The sequence below is a fragment of the Carcharodon carcharias genome, chromosome 25, assembly GCF_017639515.1.
Source record: "Carcharodon carcharias isolate sCarCar2 chromosome 25, sCarCar2.pri, whole genome shotgun sequence".
NCBI classification, from domain to species: domain Eukaryota; kingdom Metazoa; phylum Chordata; class Chondrichthyes; order Lamniformes; family Lamnidae; genus Carcharodon; species Carcharodon carcharias.
In genome coordinates, this window is record NC_054491.1 from 13,970,641 (window position 1) to 13,990,032 (window position 19,392).

Genomic DNA, 19,392 nt, shown 5'->3' on the forward strand with positions numbered 1-19,392 from the left:
AATCAAGCTTGGTATCCGTGTTCTGACTGGAAAATTATCCTTACCATGAAATTTCTTCCACAGAGTAGATTACCAGATTGGGAGTCATTTACTAGTTATTTCATTGCAGCAAATGACGTGGTTGCAATTTAGACAATGATTGTCTCAATAAAAACTCACAGTAACTGCAATGCCCATTGTACCTTGTCAAAATCCAAATCAGTATGAAAGTTTGACAATGCTGCATTATATTTTGCTAAAGAATACTCCAGGGAAGGATTACTTCTGTTTTTGAATCTGTGCCTGTTAAGTGGTTGTTGATTATAAATGGTTGTGGAAATATTGGATTAAGACAGAAAAAGAAATCTGGGAAGTGCCTTGCTTGCCTCTGTGGCTCAAATTATTCATAAAGCAGTAACAACTTTGTGGCCTAAAGATGTAAAGATTAAATACAGTTCCATCATTGCAAGAGATAACTTCCCCTCAAGGCAGCTTCTTTATGGATATTTGGAAAGGATGATAAATATAAACACTTCCTTATTGTGTTGCGTGTTCCATGGCCTAACACCAATGTTGTGTCTTGCACATTCTCCAAATGATCCACCATTAGCTGCCTGAGCTCTAAGCTCTAAACTCTGGATTTCCTTGTATTAAACTTTCTGCTCTCTTCCTCCTTCTGCTCCTTTACGACATTCCTTACAATCTACATATTTGACCAAGCCTTAGGCATCCGTCCTATTATAAGAACTTAAGGAATAGGAGCAGGAGTAGGCCATTCAGCCCTTTGAGCCCCCTCCACCATTCAATGAGATCATGGCTGATTGTCTACTTCAACACCATTTTTCTGCACTATCGATCTCGGTCTTGAACATAATGACTGAGCCCCGCAGCCCTCTGGGGCAGAGAATTCCAAAGATTCACCATCCTCTGAATGAAGAAATTCCTCTTCAACTCAGTCCTAAATGGCCTGCCCCTCATTCTGAGATTGTGTCCCCTGGTTCTAGACACCCTCAAACATGGGAAGCATTCTTGTTAAATCTACCCTGTCAAGTCCTGTAAGAATTTTGAATGCTTGAATGAGATCACCTCTCATTCTTCTAAACTCCAGAGAATAAAGGCCCAGCCTATTTAATCTTTCCTCACAAGACAATCCCTCCATCCCAGAAATTAGTTTGGGGAACCTTCGTTGCACTCCCTCCATGGCAAGCATATCTTTCCTTAGGTAAGGAGACCAAAACTGTACACAATACAGCTGGTGTGGCCTCACCAAGGCTCTACATAATTGCAGTAAGACATCTTTCCTCCTATACTCAAACGCTGTTGTAATGAAGGCCAGCATACCATCTGCCTTCTTAATTGCTTGCTCTCTTTATGGGTCACTGTTAAATTTTGTTTGGTGAAACTTCTGTGACGCATCTTGAGATGTTTTACTATGATGGCGATATGATATAAAGACAGATCAGTTGTTGTTCTAGAACACTAGCTTAATATTAAAAAGAAAATATTCTGTTTAATACATCATCAAACTTTGCAAAGAGCTTTGTATATTTAAAAACCTTTTGGGAACACAATGACTGTTGTCTATGCCATTCAGGAGCCGCTTAAATTTGAATATGAATATTTGTAAAAAGAAATGGGTTCCTTTCTGGAACATAAATAGGAGCATGAGTAGGCCGTTTGGTAAACAGGAACAATTTATTTTAACCACAAGGCAGGCAATTGATAGTGTGGCATTAATCATAAAGTTATTACTTAAAATCTAAAATAGAGCCAGAGATTGCTGGAAATGCGCGACAGGTCAGTTAGCACCTGACAACTAAAAACAGGTTTGGCAGTCTGGTCTGTCTGGCATCTTTCCGTTTGAACTACCTATGTCTTTCCTGCTATTTCTTCTTTTCTCAGAAATCCTGTATTATGGGTTGTCAACTCTTTAACAACCATGTCTATGCAGACAGTCAGCCGGTCTAGTTATAGGGATGCAAAAGCTTTTTGAGTGCCTGCCAAACTTGATCTCTAAATTATTCTGTGGTGGAAAAAACAAAAGTAGGCTGGAACCAAACAGAAATCGGCTTTATGCCCGAATTAAGCAATGCAGCCACTTTGGAGCCAGTTAGTCTGTGGCTCTATGTTTGGCCCACTCCTTCCCTGTGGTGATGGGAGCTGTGCCGATTATCGGTCACCTCCCTGTTCAGTGTGAGACTGGTTATTTGCACAGTTAATCATAGGGCTGCTTTCACAGATTGCTTGACCAGTAAAGAAAGGAGAAGGTGTCAAAAAGATCAGTGCAAGCATGATGAACGATACTGACTGAAGTAAAGACAAGGCTGGCTCCAAAGATTGTGTCGGGGCCAATTCATTTGTTGAACTTTGCAGCTTTTTTTGGAGACTTGCCAGTGGAATTGTAACCACGTGGAAATAATGCAAATGACTTGTGGTTTCTAGAACCATTTAAGACAATCCTAAGAGAACATAGCTTCAGGGAAACCTTCTCTTTGTCTAACCTTTTTTCAAACACCTTCAGCTGGTGCTTCCAGTATGTTCTAATTCAATAAAACGCACAATAAAATAGATGCCACGTCAGGAATTTTCTGGCTGACTCTATCTTGTCAATAGGCAAAGGTTTTAAACAGGTTTATTTAGAAGTAAGACCTCTTGCATTTTATTTGCTTCCGCAACAATGACATCTCTCTCCGAGCTTTGTTTGCTTGCACGTTCCAATATTAATCACCTGAAAGAAAAGAAATCTCCCTGAGATCGAACTTATTTGGTGCCTTTCACAACCACAGAGTGTCCCAAAGCACTTTGCAACCAATGAAGTGCTTTTGATGTGTAGTCACTGTTGTCATGTAGGGAACTCGGCAGCCAGTTAGCGCACAGCGAGCTCTCGGAGCGACTTGGCTGTAGTGTTGGGCGAGTTGACACTGAATTGTCTGGCTACAGGCTGGGTGCTGTGTGGGTGCGGGAGATTCACCTACCATGGCAGCTGTGGGGGGGATATCTTGGATACTGGCAAGACGGTTGGCATGGAGACACATATGTGATATTATCCTGACTGTGAACCACCTGCATATTAATAGTCTGCAAGCTCTTCCTGTTACAGTAGACATGTGCTTTCAGTTTTTTTTTATTTTTCATGGGATGTAAGCATCATTGGCAAGACTGGCATTTACTGCCCATCCCTAACTGCCCTTGAGAAGGTGGTGTTGAACCACCCTCTCAAACCGCTGCAGTCCAGATGGTGTAGATGCACCCACGGTGCTGTTAGGAAGGGGGTTCCAGGGTTTTGTCCACTGGGCACATGGATATCATCCCTTGAATCCATTGTCGGGAAACCAACTGTATTAAGAAAATAACTCTGCTTCCCTTAATGCTGAGGGAATGTAGGGAAAATGATACATAGATATATCCTGCGCAAATATGACCTGAAAAATGACTTTGTCGTTCACTTAACTGAAGCCTACAATTGTTCCGGTTAGAAGTGCAGACACTGAGGATCAGTACTGACGATGCTTAATTGATAAGAATCTGACACTCTCGAATCTTCTTAATGCTTTACACACATATTGATCTCTGAAAGTGGAACCTGTCGAACTAACCACTTTGAGTAAATCTCAGAAAACAATACATGTTCAACTGGTCGATAAATTTAATACAACATCTTGTTAGCTATCAGCGATGCTTTTCTTTCAGAAGTCGAGCATGCTCCGATATGCTTGCTGTTGATAACACCGACAGTTGCCTGGCATTTTGTGCTCTGTGTTGTCATTTACTCTCCTACAAACTGATGTCAAAAATGCACAGACTGAAGATACAGGTTTTCTTTTGTGCTGAAGTATCTAGCTTATGTACAGGCAGAATTGATACACCCCAATTTGAACATCAGTGACCCTGTGCAAGTAAGCGTCTTGCCACATAAATGGAGAATGGGAAGAAAATCCGGAATTTTTATCTCTCTCCTTTTCATCCAGTTTTCTCATTCCCCTTCCACCGTCTTCAATGCTTTATAACTCCTTGCAGTTCAGTGTGTGGTGGACATGCAAGTAAGTGTCCATTTAAAAGAAAAGCCGATGAAGAAAAGAGGCCATTTGGACATTCTTTCTGGAGCAGAAATCATAGAAATTTACAACTTGGAAGGAGGCCATTTGGCCCATCGTGTCTGAATTAGCCTAATCCCACTTTCTAGCTCTTAGTCTGTAGCTTTGTAGGTTGCGGCACTTCAAATGCATATCCACGTACTTTATAAATGTTATGGGGGTTTTCTGGCTCTTTCAGGGGGTGAATTCCAGGTTTCCACCACTCTCCAGGTGAAAATGTTTTGCCTAAAGCAAAATATTTCATTTTTTTCTGGCACTTTAGATATCTTATGCCAGGAATCAGTTATGTTGCTACTTTTTAAATGTAACCTATTCGACACAAATGTACTTTACCTTGAGGGATTGGTCTATCAGAAACTAGAGTCATGTGTCGTTCCACCCGTGGGGGTGGTGGGGGGAGGTAAGTACATAAGGAAAAACCCAGAAGGTGCTGTAAGTAGATAAGGAAACACCCAGAAGGTTCATAGGGAGGGGAAGAGAAAAGGAAGCAGTTATTGTTGCAGCTGATGGCTTGTATCATTTTCAGTTATTGTTAAATACAATTTTATGTACATAATCATTTTGTAGCTTTGTGCAAAGTTAAAGGTCTTGTTATATCTGGTACTTGATTAGGTCTTTGCACAAGATTTTTTCTTTAGTGTGGCATGGCCAAAATTGAACATCATTTTTCGGATGACCAATGTATGATGAAATTGTGGCATAAATTCTGGATATACAGAATCACAGAATGGTTATAGCACAGAAAAAGGCCATTCAGCCTGTCATGTCCATGCTGATTTTCTGCAAGAGTAACTCAACTAGTCCCACTGCCCCACCTTTTCACTATAGCCCTGAAAATATTTTCTCTTCGGGTAATTATCCAATTCTCTTTGAAAGCCATGATTAAATATGCCCTCGCCACATTCCTAGATAGTGCATTCCAGATCCTAACCACTCGTTGCATTAAAAAAGTCTTTCCTCCTGTCACTGTTGCTTCTTTGGCCAATCATCTTAAATCTGTGTCCTCTGGTTCTCAACCCTTCTGCCAATGGGAGCGGTTCCTCCCCACCTACTCTGTCCTGACCCCTCATGATTTTGAACAAGTCTTTATCAAGTCTCCTCTTAATCTACTCTTCTCCAAGGAGAACAGTCCCAGCTTCTCCAATTTATCCACAAAATGGTGATAAAACTCTTGTGAAATTTCCTGCTGACCTCTGAGCATAATCAAGTGAAAATTCTCAGTTTTAATCAGGCTTCATGATCTACACTAGTCTATACGTAACAACTATCTGTATAAGATCTCATGAACAACACTTTGCATTTTTATGGTCCCTTTAAAGTAGTAAAATGTCCCAGGACGCTTCATAGAAGCATCATCGGACAAAACTTGTCACCTAGCCACAAAACAATCAAACGGACCATTGGTTTATTATCCATTCAAAATGTGGCACGTTGGTCAATGCAACACTCCATTAGCACTATCAGAACAGTTGGCCTGGACTACATACTAAAGCCCTGGGTTGGAACTTGGTTCTGCAACCTTCTGATTCCGAGTTATATTACTTGCTGAATACAGCTTGTGGTGTAACTAGATATTTGTAATTAACTATATCTTTGAACTGGGTGCATCAAAATGGGCTCAAAGTAACAAATTTATTGTGTCAACGTTACAAGCAAGTTCATCTTTTCCACACACTGAGCCTTTATTTGCATTTTAAAGGTCAGAGATGGATGTAAAACACCGTTAGCACTGATTTTCTAAAACTTCCCTTCAAACGTGGCTCAGTGCTGGGTTCACGGGAGAGTTGAATTCGATCGTTAATGTTGCCATATTTTGAGGATTACTACAGCATATTTTAACTTGATCTCCTCAGGTTGACATCAAACAGTGCCACTTCTTGGTTGACCTCGATAGAGAGGCAGAGACTCCGCGTGAGCCAAGATATTCTGCAAACAAAGAAGAATGGATGATCATAGCTTACAAGCCATTCTTAGATGTCGCAAGGTGAGCTGATATTCTTTTAAACAAGTAAACAGTTATGAAAAGGAGCCTCTTGCCAATGGAACTTTGACACAACAAATGGTGATTTTTCCGTTTCGATGCAGTTGTTTTTCATGGCACAATTGAGACTGCAATAAGTAGGGCAGGCAATTTGACTTAACATCAAGTGAGAATTGGCATGGTTTTCTACATTTGTACATGTTGTGCAATCTGTTGTCCAAGTATCACAGATTTTGAACACTAAGCCGCAAAGGCAGTGAAAATGCAGTTTCTGAGCAATAACAGATCGCTTGTCCTGAAACTAAGCAGTGAATGTACATTCTGGTTTCTAAGTCTGGTTTCCAAGTTTTTTGATCTACTGCGTCTATGTTGTTTTAAGTCTGATGAACTTCTATACCTTTTGTTTATTCATTTATGGGATTTTGGGCAACGCTGGCTAGGCCAGCATTCATTGCCCATCCTTAATTAGCCTTGAGAAGGTGGCGGTGAGCTGCCCTCTTGAACTGCTGCAGCCATGTGGTGTAGGTACACCCACAGTGCTATTAGCGAGGAAGTTTGACCTAGCAACAGTGGAGGGATGGTGCTATAGTTCCAAGTCAGGATGGTTTGTGGCTTGGAGGGGAACTTGCAGGTGCTGGCGTTCCCATACATCTGCTGCCCTTGTCCTTCTAGGTGGCAGAGATCACAGGTTTGGAAGGTGCTGTTGAAAAACCTGACAGGAGGGGGTTCTGACTGTTGTTGCCTCAAACTGTTAACATACTTAGATTTATCTTAATATTGCTTTGACTTGCTTCATTGTTGACAAGCCTGATTGGTTTTCAGGTGATTACTCCTAATTTACTGTCCAGTAAATCTGCTCTCTATATTGTAGAACTGTTTTCACTGTGTATTCTGATAGTCAAATAATATTTTGCTACGCTTTCACTGGCAACAGGGTGGTACGCCAAAACCAATCCTCCTTTTGCTCTAAGAAGGAACTCGCCTTGGTTAATAATGTCTTAACTCACAAAGTGCGTTAATGCAGCATTACTGCTCTGCAAAGTGCCTTATCCCTTATACCTCACGTGGTGAACTTTTGATCTTAATTGTGTTGTGTTGGACATTGGTGATTGATACCTGTTCTAAAACTTGCTAGCTTTGTCTCGCAAGAGAACAGTGGGAGGAGGGGGGAGGGGGGTAGGGGGGGGTGGGGCTGTGGGGTGGGGGCGGATGGTGAGGCACAAAGCTACAGCCTCCCTCACCCCACCAAGATTTGGCAGGGCTAGAGATGAAAGAGGAGCTGGCTACAGAGGTGGGCCCTGGGTCCATGTTATGAGCTCTGCTGCCGTAAGGATGAAGAGTCTCAGCTGAATGTGCACTTGGTACCCTGGAGAAAGCTGCAGATACTTTTGAACAATGAATGCAATCCTGACCTCATGAAGGAAGCACCAGCAGCCTGAGATTCCAAATTAGTAGATCCTTGGTGTGGTTTGCAGTCCCTGAGACCTCGAACCTAGCGTTTGCTGTAGCCTGTGTAACAACTCCTGCAGGGGCTGCAGCCACAGTCACAATCCATTGATTAACAATGCATATTTGAGTGACAGAATAAAAGAAATCATGCTGATGTGGTGCAAAGTTAAGCATTTCTTCGGTGAACTATAATCCTGTTATGTTGCTGGATGCCTAGTTTCAGGAAACTGAAGTGGCACACCTGCTTAATTCAATACTCTCGTGTTTTAATGGCAAATTAAAATTCAGTTCAGACTAAAGGTGACCAAAATTATACTACAGGCTTGCACTGCACACAAGTATACATGGTGACCTCTGCAGGAGATGGGATTAAATGAAATTGTACACTCTTGTTGACCCACACCTATATTTACCCTTTTTTCCTGACCTGATGCTGCTACATGCTTCTATTCTCCAGCCTCAGTCCAGTTTTGGATGGAAAGAAAGTATCTCTTACATTTATAAAGCGCCTGTCACAATCTTGGGACATTCCAATGCACTCTACAGGCAATTAAGCATTTTTTTGAAGTCTATTAACTGATATAGGAAATGCAGCAGCAGCCATTTTGAATACAGCAAGGAATGTGATAAGTGAGTATTTAACCTGTTTATCAGTGATGTCTGCCACAACAGCGAGGTGAATTCCTCCCAGAAAGTGCAGTGGTATCTTTTACATCCACCTGAGGGCTGCTAAACCTCCGGGATTGGCCTGGAGTCTCCAGGAATTGAAGATCAATCTTCAAGACACCTCTGTGTGCATCCCTGGAGAAAAATCATTGGAGCATTAAAAAATGTTGGGGTTTTTTTGGTCATTTTCTTTGAACGTTTCTCTTTACCCTATATAAAAACATTGAAAATGGGTTAAAAAAAAACGCTGTTTGGCTGATAGACAAACATCATCTAATTGTGTAATGAGTCCTTTTGTTTTATGATTGGTGTAGGAAGGAAGTGCATCATAAGGATGGATATATCGGTCAATTAATGGCTGGAGTGTGGGGGCAAGTCATGTAATGAAACCTCCAGGAATACATTTAATCACAGTTGCCAGCACTAGAGGGCAGACGGGTGCTTAGCTTAACATCTTGTCCGAAAGACAGTGTAGCACTCCCTCTGTACTGCCCTGGAGTAGCAACCTAGGATTTGTGCTCAAGTTGCTGGAGTGGGGTCTTGAACCCACAACTTGCTGACTGTTCTGTCATCTGATCCGCCTATTCCCCAATGCCTCCTCTTTGCTTTTTCCATTAACAACCATTCCATTTCTTTTGGTGTCATCATCATGAATGGCAAACTACATTGGAAAGATGGTCAAGTCCTTCCGCAACTCAGTGCTGGTCAATGCAAATGGACATATAGAATTGGGGTGCAGGAGGTAATGCTGGCATCCCCAGCACAGATGGAAGCATTCCTGTTTATGTTAAACTTCAAACTTGATCATTAAATGATCGTGAAGTGTAAGCCAGCAGATTTATTCTGCTTGCAGTTTTCCCAGTTAAATCCCTTCGTCCCTGTTGTACCCACTCAGCAACCAGAACGTCAAGCAGTGACCACTGCACAACAGGTTTCAGTCAGTGGGAAGAGTATCGTTGGGGGGAAAAAAAAGTGTTTTTTCAACCTTAGTGAAATATTCCAGCTAGCAGTCTGGGCTACCCGAGGCTGGAGCTTCATTAAAATACCAAGGCACCTCATTGGTCTGTCAACATGTTGTCTCTGCTGCTGGGTCTTTGTCATTTTTCTGATTTATTTGTAGTATTTTTTTACAATTAGCTGTGTATCTGTTGAATACTCTGCTAAGTGCAATAGGATAAATTGAAAAATTTTGCCATGCGCAAATTAAAACAGTCATTTCCATACATCATATTCTTGTATGTGAGAGAGTACAGTCCCCTCTTTTTGGTCTATGTCTGGCTGCCTGTTTTCCCTGATGTCCCTGGTGTTTTCTATTCCTTCGTGGGATGATTGTTGCTGGCTAAGCCAACATTTATTGCCCATTCCTAATTGCCCTTGAAAAGTTGGCAGTGATCTTCCTGCTTGAACTGTTACAGTCCATGTGATGTAGGTACACCCACACTGCAGTTAGGGAGGAAGTTCCAGGACTTTGACACAGCGACAGTAAAGGAACAGTGATATATTTCTAAGTTGGGATGATTCATGACTAGGAGAGGAACTTGCAAGTGCTGCTGTTCCCATGCGCCTACTGCCCAATGTCCTTCTAGGCATTAGAGGTTGTGAGTTTGGAAAGTCCTGTCGAAGGAGCCTTGGGGAATTGTTGCAATGCATCTTGTATAATCTCTCACCATCTAGTTGCAGACTCCTCCAATACCATGAACCTCAACACTTGCAACAAGTCTCCAGGTTCTGCCCCCTGTATCCTAATTCACATTAAGCCCTGTTCACCCATCACCCCTGTACTCATTGACCCACGTGGGTTCCCAATTCGGCAATGCAACAATTTAAAAAATCCTTATGCTTGTTTTCAAGCCCTCAGTTGTCTTGCCCCTCCCTAACTCTGTAATGACCTCCTGCCCCACTCCCCTCCAAGATCTCTATGCTGCTCCAATTCTGGCACATTGTGCATCCCACATTTTTAACTCTGCATCAATGACAGACATGCTAACAGCTGCCTAGGGCCTAAGCTCTGAGAAACCCTCTCTACCTTTCCCTCTTCCTTTAAGTTGCTCCTTAAAACTGACCTCTATGACTAACCTATTATAGTATCTCCTTATGCGATAAGGAACTAATGAGGAATTGTGGCTACAAATGCACATCAAGTGTATTAACGCTTCATCACTCTACACCACTGCACAGTGATCTAAGTGACACTTCTACATTCCTGCAAATGTTTGCAATATTTTTGCTTTGTAAGTTTTCCTCATTAAAGATAATAGTGTGAATTTTCCATTTCCTGCTTCTCAGAAAAATTGCCATTTTAAAAAAAATTTGCTGATCTGAAAAGGACCATTTTCTACACTGAGTAAACACTCAGCTCTTCCTCCATCAACTTTGAATAAGCTTTACAAAAAGAATATATTTTTTTCTGAAGTATTTCCTGTGGTTTGAGTTAACAGTTATATGTGGCAGCCAGTGTTGCCACAAGAATTCCCAATTTTAGTTATACAACTGAAAAATGGCACAAAAAGGATCCCGATCACTGGAGCAGATAGGAGAACCACAGAGGAATTGATTAGATCCAGCTGCCTAAGTCCTAAGCTCTGGAATTCTCTCCCTAAACCTCTCGTGTCCTTTAAAACGCTCCTTAAAACCTACCTCTTTGGCCAAGCTTTTGGTCACTTCTCCTAACTCATCCTATGTGACTCCATGATGTAGTTTGTTTGATAATGGAACCGGTGAAGAGCTCTGGATAATTTTGTTTCAAGTTGTCATGCAAGTTGTCCTTGTAATTGTTGGTAGAGAGCAGCAGGCATGTCATCTTCCAGCCACTTAGTTGATGCACAACATGCAGTTGAAATGTTTGGCCTTAACAAGGAAAGATGACGACTGTTAAACCTAAGTTGTATAAATTGGCAGGAAAAGGCTGATTTGCAATTCATTAGTTGCGATAGTTAATGGTGATGTTGCAGCAGACATGCAACTCAGAGACTGAGAGTTCAAATCCGATCATAGCAACTCGTGAAATTGAATTCAGCAAATCGGAAGTGGTACCGGGAAACAGTATTGTGAAATCTTCTAGAGAGAAAAACAGAAAATGCTGGAAAAAACTCAGCAGGTCTGACAGCATCTGTGGAATTTCTCTCCACAGATGCTGTCAGACGTACTGAGTATTTCCAGCATTTTCTGTTTTCCTTTCAGATTTCCAGCATCTGCAGTATTTTGCTTTTACCTTGTGAAATCTTCTGTTTGGTTCACAATTCAGGAAAAGGAATCTGTCACTCCTATCTGGTGGCTAGTTACTGACTCATAATACCTTCTGAACTAGTTTACCAATCAATACAAGCAATCACTGGAAGCCACAACTATACCTGCAGGGCAACTCAAAAGGGCAGAGAAAGTGATCTTGCCAACGTGGTTCAAAAGCTGAGAATAGGTTTTTTTAAAAAAGAATAAAATGGGTTTAAAAAAACACAAGTAAGAAAAAGAAAGGTTAATGCTTTGGGTCAAACATTTAATCAGAAAAGAGCTCCGTGTAGACTTATCAAATTTCTAGTGCTTTCTGCTTTTGTGATTTTGAACGTTTGAGTTTCCCTGTCCTCAGTTCAAAAAGTTTCAATCTACGTAGGTCAGATGAACTAATCTAAGCTCTCCCTGAAAAGGCCACCGTAGTATTCAGAGGGAAAGCAAGCACGACAGTCTCAGTGGAGCTCAGAGCCATCAGGTTTCAAGATAGCTGAGAGTAGCATCTTATTCCAGTTCCTGATGACAGTTAAGTCAGCTAAAGCCATCTGTGTCTCTTCCCAACTCCAGCACAGCTGTCTGATCTGACAGGAGGTGTTTGATGCAGCAGAACTGCGAGACCAGCCTTACTGCATGATTTGATGATGTTATTTATCTCTTGCAGCCATTCACCAGTCGAAGTAAGGTCATCATCCGATCAGCCCTGACCTTACTGAATGGCAGAGCAGGTTCAAGGGGCCAAGTGGCTTATCCTGCTCCTATTTCTTATATAGCACCTTTTATGACCTTAGGACATTCCAACACACTTTAAAGCTAATGCAGTAGTGTGTTAATGCTTTGGGTCAACTTTTAGATGCTGGTGGCAGCAAAACTTAACAACAGCAGGTGTGTGAGTTTCATGCATGTTCCATTGCTCTGAAGTCACAACAGTTTCTGTGGCCTACTTGGGCAGGGTGGGGTGGGTGGGGTGTGGTGTGGGGCTCAAGCTAATTGGTGCTAGAACCAAACTTAGTGATCCAACCTAGGTGCCTGCCACCAGCATCTAAAAGTTGGAGGCACCTAGGGAAAGCACCTCCCAATGAGACTCTTGATCCCTATTTTGTTTGTTTTAGTTGGTTGCCTCTCATAAGCAACCCCTTGGGACTGTATTTAACATATTTGGCTGCCAATCTTTAGCTGTTATTCTTTCCCCACCATTTTGTTTTGATAAGTTCAAAGGGCACATCTAGCTACGAATTTTCATGAATGTCAAAGGTAAGCTTGCCAACTCTGGTTACTCCTGGATGTCTTGTCACATGACCTGCCTGCAACCGCCCCACTCGGTCAAACAGCCTTTTTTTTAATCCCCGTCTCCAATATTTTTTGCAACTAATGGAAATCTTCCAAAGGAAATAAATTAAGAGCATAGTTTCTGTGGTGCCTTCATGATTTATTATCAGGGGTGCTCACAGCATTGCCCAGCAGATTAATCCTTCATTCCTGGAGACTCCAGGACAGTCCTGGAGTGTTGGCAATTGTAGTCAACGAGTCAGCCTGCTTATTCTCTTTTCAAATATTGACAAACCTGTTTATATCTTTTTAAAATATGGAGCTCTTTGCCTCCCCGAATCTCCTCTTCCCCCTACAATTTAAAGGCTTTTACAACCCAAACTCGGTGTCACCTAGCCATTCATTCTAATAATTTTCTCTGGCACAATACTTTCAACCTTCATGCTGCTCTGCAGTCTGGGCCATAACTCAAAGCAGTGCCGCACGCAACTTTCAAAGTGTGTATTTGTTAAGTCCTTGATCTATATAAATCGTTGCGGTCCTGGTGTTTTTTCCCCCAGTTCAGGCAGGATATTAAATTGATGTTCTTACTGCTCAAAGCAACTCTTCTGTTCTTCAAATATTGAACTCTGAGGATGGTTGCCAACTTCATAGGATCGTCCTGGAGGAAGCAGGAATTAAAGAATTATCTCCAGGGCACTGTTGCAAGCAATTTGTGAGAAAACTCATATTCATTTTCCTTGAATACTTCTGTTTACTAGTTATAAACGTATTGGAGATTGATGGGGAAGGGAATGGTTATTAAACTGGTGGGGGGGAGCGGTGGTGGGGGGGGGGGGGGATGTGGCATTGGAGGCAGGATGTGATACGTCTAAGAAAATGTCCAACTAGTATCGACAACCGTGACTCTGAGACATGGCAAGAAGTTAGCTTACTGAGCTCAACAGATCGGCTTAGGGAATGGACAGCGGAAAGAAGTGACAGTCCTAGAGTTGTGAAGTATGAACCACATATTAATTCTTAGCTTTCATAGATCAAACCAGATGTGAAAATGATTTGAATTGAAGGCTCTCAGGTTGCACTTGTGGTGCACTTGTGACACGAAAGAGTTCTCTTGCTTATTTTGATGGTGCAGCTGTTTACGCTAACCTCAGTTGTGAGGAATTGGACAAGCTGGGTGCTGAGCTGTTCACACTTAGATCTGAAAAGGTGAGTCTTAAATAAAGGTGTGAAGGGATCGCAGTCATATGAATCTATGAAATAGGAGCAGAAGTAGGCTCCTCGTGCCTGCTTCGCCATTCAATAAGATCATGGCTGACCTGTTTGTGTTTTGAGTTCCACATTCCCATCTATCCCTGATAACTTTAGATTCTTAACAAAAACAAAAATACCTGGAAAAACTCAGCAGGTCTGGCAGCATCTGCGGAGAAGGACACAGTTAACGTTTCGAGTCCAAATGACTCTTCAACAGAACTAAGTAAAAATAGAAGAGAGGTGAAATATAAGCTGGTTTAAGGAGGGATGGGGCAAGTAGAGCCAGTGATAGGTGGAGATAATCAAAAGATGTCACAGACAAAAGGACAAAGAGGTGTTGAAGGTGGTGATATTATCTAAGGAATGTGCTAATTAAGGGTAGAAATCAGGACAAGCAAGGTACAGATAGCCCTAGTGGTGGGGGTGGGGTGGGGTGAAGGAATCAAAAAAGGCTAAAAGGTAGAGATAAAACAATGGATGGAAATACATTTTAAAATAATGGAAATAGGTGGGAAAAGAAAAATCTATATAAATTTTTCTTTTCCCATGTATTTCCATTATTTTTAAATGTATTTCCATCCATTGTTTTACCTCTACCTTTTAGCCTTTTTTGATTCCTTCACCCCACCCCCACCACTAGGGCTATCTGTACCTTGCTTGTCCTGCTTTCTACCCTTAATTAGCACATTCCTTAGATAATATCACCACCTTCAACACCTCTTTGTCCTTTTGTCTGTGACATCTTTTGGTTATCTCCACCTATCACTGACTCTACTTGTCCCACCCCCTCCCCCCCCACCCCACCCCTTTAAACTAGTTTATATTTCACCTCTCTTCTATTTTTACTTAGTTCTGTTGAAGAGTCATTCGGACTCGAAACGTTAACTGTCTTCCTCTCCGCAGATGCTGCCAGACTTGCTGAGTTTTTCCGGTATTTTTGTTTTTGTTTTGGATTTCCAGCATCTACAGTTTTTTGCTTTTAACCTTTGATTCCCTTGCCCAACAAGAATCTATCTACCTCTTCCTTAAAAATACTCAGTGACCCTGCTTCCACCGCCCCCTGAGGCAGAGAGTTCCAAAGTCACACAACCTGCTGAGAGAAAAGAAATTTCCCCTCATCTCTGTCCTAAAAGGGCGACCCCTAATTTTAAAACAGTGTCTCCTAGCCCTGGACTCACCCACAAGAGGAAACTCCTGCTAAGTCTGGCTTTAATGTGTTTTGATGATCTCTTCCATTACATGGTTCATTTGTTGGCCGCTTGTATAATACATAAACGTTCTCCATTGTATCTCAAGCACAGGGTGATGTTTTTCCTGTTTGAGAAGCCATCCTGGTTTTATTTGGTTCTAAACTCCCGAATGAGTTGCAGTGATCTGGAATCCGCTGTCTGAAAGAGTGATGAAAGCAGTGGCTTTCAGAAGGGAACTGGATATGTACTTGAACAGGAAAAGATTTGCAGGACTGTGGACAAAGAGCAGAGGTCTAATTGGATAACTCTTACATAGAGCTAGCACAGATATGATGAGCTGAATGGCCTTCATTCTCAGCTGAATGATTTTGTGATGCTGTGATTTTAAGACATGCTGACTGGTGTTTTGTTGGTCGTTGTTAGTTTTGTTAAAAAAATTTGGAAGTCTTAAATATACTGTGCTTGATTACAGGATTTTAGTACTGGACTAGTTCTAACCATATGCTGTTAATTCAACATAAGTGGCTGGGCTTCAGATTCCTTTCTTTTAAGTTAGTTACTCAACCATAGTGTTTTTTTAAAATAAAGTCATAAAATGTGCTGCAACATTTCTTTTTAATCTGGTCATTTATTATGTAATGTAATGGCAATTGCAAAGCCCATAAGTAAATTAATTGCTAATTAAGATTTTCTTTGAAGTGAAATCAGTTCCAGCAGTCTTCACATTGTCGCTAGTGGGAATATAGAGCACACACTCCTTTAGATCAAATCGCCTGAACCCACGATTGAATCATTTGCATAGCGAGTGTGTCATCAGGTCCATTGTGATTGTTATTGCGTTGGAGCTGGGGTTTCACTTTGAACTTCATATCAACCTCTGGTTCATACCCATTGCTTCTGTAGGAGGTTCAGCTGCACTATTAACATTCTTTCAATTTTCCACTTTGCTTTTGTGATTTCGCGTTGAGGCTTGATTCAACAGATGCTGGCAGCAATCCCCACACCAATGCCTGCACCCCCAACACCCATCTTCATATCCCCATCTCCAACTCCCTATCCCCACCTCACTGTAATGACTACTCTAATGCATGCTAAACAGTAAAATTGGGCAATTTACTTAATTATGGGGAAGTTATCACAGCTGATCCCAATTCTGTCTTTACCAGACACCCACATAAATATGCTTTTTTACTAAGGGCCATAAGATAACAATCTAGAGTCCTAGGTGAGTTCCAACTCCTCTTCTCTTCATACTCACCCTGTACCAAGGAGGTTTTTTTTTAATTTCATTCACGGAATGTGGGCTTCACTGGCTGGGCCAGCATTTATTGCCCATCCCTAGTTGCCCTTGAGAAGATGGTGGTGAGCTGCTGCTTTGAACCGCTGCAGTCCATGTGGTGTAGGTACATCCACAGTTCAGTTAGGAAGGGAGTTCCAGGATTTTGACCCAGCGACAGTGAAGGACCGACGATATATTTCCAAGTCAGGATGGTGAGAGATTTGGAGGGGAGCATCCAAGTGGTGGTGTTCCCATCTATCTGCTGCCCTTGTCCTTCTAGGTGGTAGTGGTCGTGGGTTTCGAAGGTGCTGTTGAAGGAGCCTTGGTGAATTTCCGCAGTGCATCTTGAAGATGGTACACCACACTACTGCTACTGTGCGTCGGTGGTGGAGGGAGTGAATGTTTGTTGATGTGGTGCCAATCAAGTGGACTGCTTTGTCCTGGACAGTGTCCAGCTTCTTCAGGAGCTGAACTCATCCAGGCAAGTGGGGAGTATTCCATCACATTCCTGACTTGTGCCTTGTAGATGGTGGACAGGCTTTGGGGCGTCAGGAGGCAAGTTACTTGTCACATGATTCCCAGCCTCTGACCTGCTCTTGTAGCCACAGTATTTATATGGCTAGTCCAGTTCAGTTTCTGGTCAATGGTAATTCCCAGGATGTTGATAGTGGGGGATTCGGTGATGGTAATGCCATTGATTATCAAGGGGGGTGATGGTTGGTTTCACTCTTGTTGGAGATGGTCTTTGCCTGACACTTGTGTGGCGCAAATGTTACTTGCCACTTGTCTGCCCAAGTCTGGATATTGTCCAGGCCTTGCTGCATTCGGACATGGACTACTTCAGTATCTGAGGAGTCGCGAATGGTGCTGAACATTGTGCAATCATCAGCGAACATCCCCACTTCTGACCTTATGAAGGGAGGAAGGTCATTGATGAAGCAACTGAAGATGGTTGAGCCTAGGAGGATGATATTTATCCATTTTACTTTGCTGCTGTTTTGGTGCAACGGATGGTAAATGCCGAGCTGCTCAAATTCCAGAGGGAAGCTTGAAACAGCTGCCACAACTGTTTTGCAATTTGTATTATTTCGAAATGTGTGTCTTGAATTCAGTGGTAATAAGTCTACTGAGTCTGATTTTTTTTACATAACTAAATTAAACATTTATTAAGATTTGAAGCACATACATAGGTCTACAAATTACTACTGCAATAACTCCTAAATCCCCTAATTAATCTGACTTCCAGTTACACCTCCGTTAAGGCAACAGTAAAAACAAATAAATTTCAGCTGACCCAGGCAAAGCACACAATATCCTGAACAGTGATATTCATAATGAATTTTCTTAGCTTCGGTTCCTGTGGACAGCAACTTGGTGCATAGAGGCTGCAGGTTTTTCACACTTGTTAGACCATAGAATGCCTTCCCATTACACACAGCCTCATCTCCTTTATACATGTTTCTCCCTTTCTAATGTAAATTCCATTGTTCCAATATGTCTTTGCAACTGTATTTTTCTTGTAATATAAATCTTTCATAGTACTCATACTAACAGTAACCTTTGGTTCAGCTCGAGGGGCTGAATTGCCTACTTCTGCCCCTAGTTATTATTATGTTCTTTATCTAAAAACGCAAATGTTCTTCACACCTCACATCCTAAAATTTCAGGCATGTTTACATATTTAGCATTTCAAACCTAGCTTCCTCTTTGATAACTCAAAAGCTTCAGACCAACTGCCTCCAATTCAATTAAATCCCCCCCCCCCCACAAACACATCCACACAGAGAAACTAATCCAAGCCCCACTAGTAACCCACCTTTACAATAAATCTCAATAATGTTATAAAAATTATTATATTTTCATTACAGGTGCACTGACCCAAATCTCTAAGTGTTTTTGGCGTTATTTCTTAGCATAATTTAAAATATTTGACATTTGGTTAAACTGGAAGTAATTAATATACTTTTGGCATAATTAAGCGTTTTGGTGAAACTTGATCATGGGCTGTAGGTGGGGGCAGGGGGGGTGGTGAACTTATAAGCAAAGGAATTGCTAGACAAGAAATGACTTAGCGTCATCTCGTTCACCTTCTAAGTTGCTGATTAATCATAGCAATCATTTGTGTCATGAGTCTGCACCAGATCCAGAGATGACACCAGGAAAACCCCAGTGGTGGTGAGCTTTGGAGAGCAGCTTTGCAACCGTCACAATGCTGTACTTACTGTGTGCCTTGTTTCCTCTTGCTCATATCACTGTGTCTCAAAAGATGCCCTGCACCAAATATTATCCTGCACGCAACAATTCTCCATGCCCAACCCCATCCTAAGGTCTTGAGCGTCCTGCTTTATTCTATTGCCGGAATTAAATGGACTATTTCCTCGTCATTACATCATCATTCTTAGGACGATGAACTTCCAGGATGCGTGCAAGTTATTTGTTGCTGTCCCTGTCATGACCTGCACTTATATAATTTTCGAGTTTAACAAATCACCAGGGATTTGGGTTACTTGTCATAATTTATAAATGGTAAATTTTTAACAACCGAGAAAAAGTTAGACCCAACAAAAGCGGAATGCTGTTGTGCCGAATCACTGAACAGAAAATAATACTCATCCCCCTTCAAGTGGACTAGTGACAAAAGACCTTGCCTGATAGAATACCAAAATACATAGGGCAGAAGGTACCACATTCGATTCAATGTCTGTGCAAAGTTAGCGGATTTCAAATGAGACATTAACGCAAGGCTCCATCTACCATTTCCAGTAGATGTAAAAGATTCCATGGCACTGTTTTGAAGAAGAGCAGGGGAGTTCGCCCCGCTGTCTTGGCCACAATTTATCTCTCAATCATCATCCTGGAAACATACCATTTGGTCAATATGATATTGCTGTTGTGTGATCTTGCTGTGCACAAATTACCTGCCTCGTTGCCTACCTTATAAAAGTGATGACACATTAAAAAGTACTTCATTGGCTGTAAAGTGTTTTGGGACATCCTGTGATCACAAAA

At 41.8% G+C, this 19,392-nt stretch overlaps 1 protein-coding gene across 12 annotated transcripts in view; it reads left to right on the forward strand.

The window, feature by feature from the left end:
* Positions 1-19,392, forward strand: part of alg9 (ALG9 alpha-1,2-mannosyltransferase) — a 233,041-nt gene that overhangs the window by 111,883 nt on the left and 101,766 nt on the right. For all 12 annotated transcript variants that reach the window (XM_041174513.1, XM_041174514.1, XM_041174519.1 and 9 more), the window contains one exon: positions 5,927-6,057. In XM_041174513.1, the coding sequence (XP_041030447.1) occupies positions 5,927-6,057 (131 nt within the window). The remainder of the gene's footprint in view (positions 1-5,926; positions 6,058-19,392) is intronic.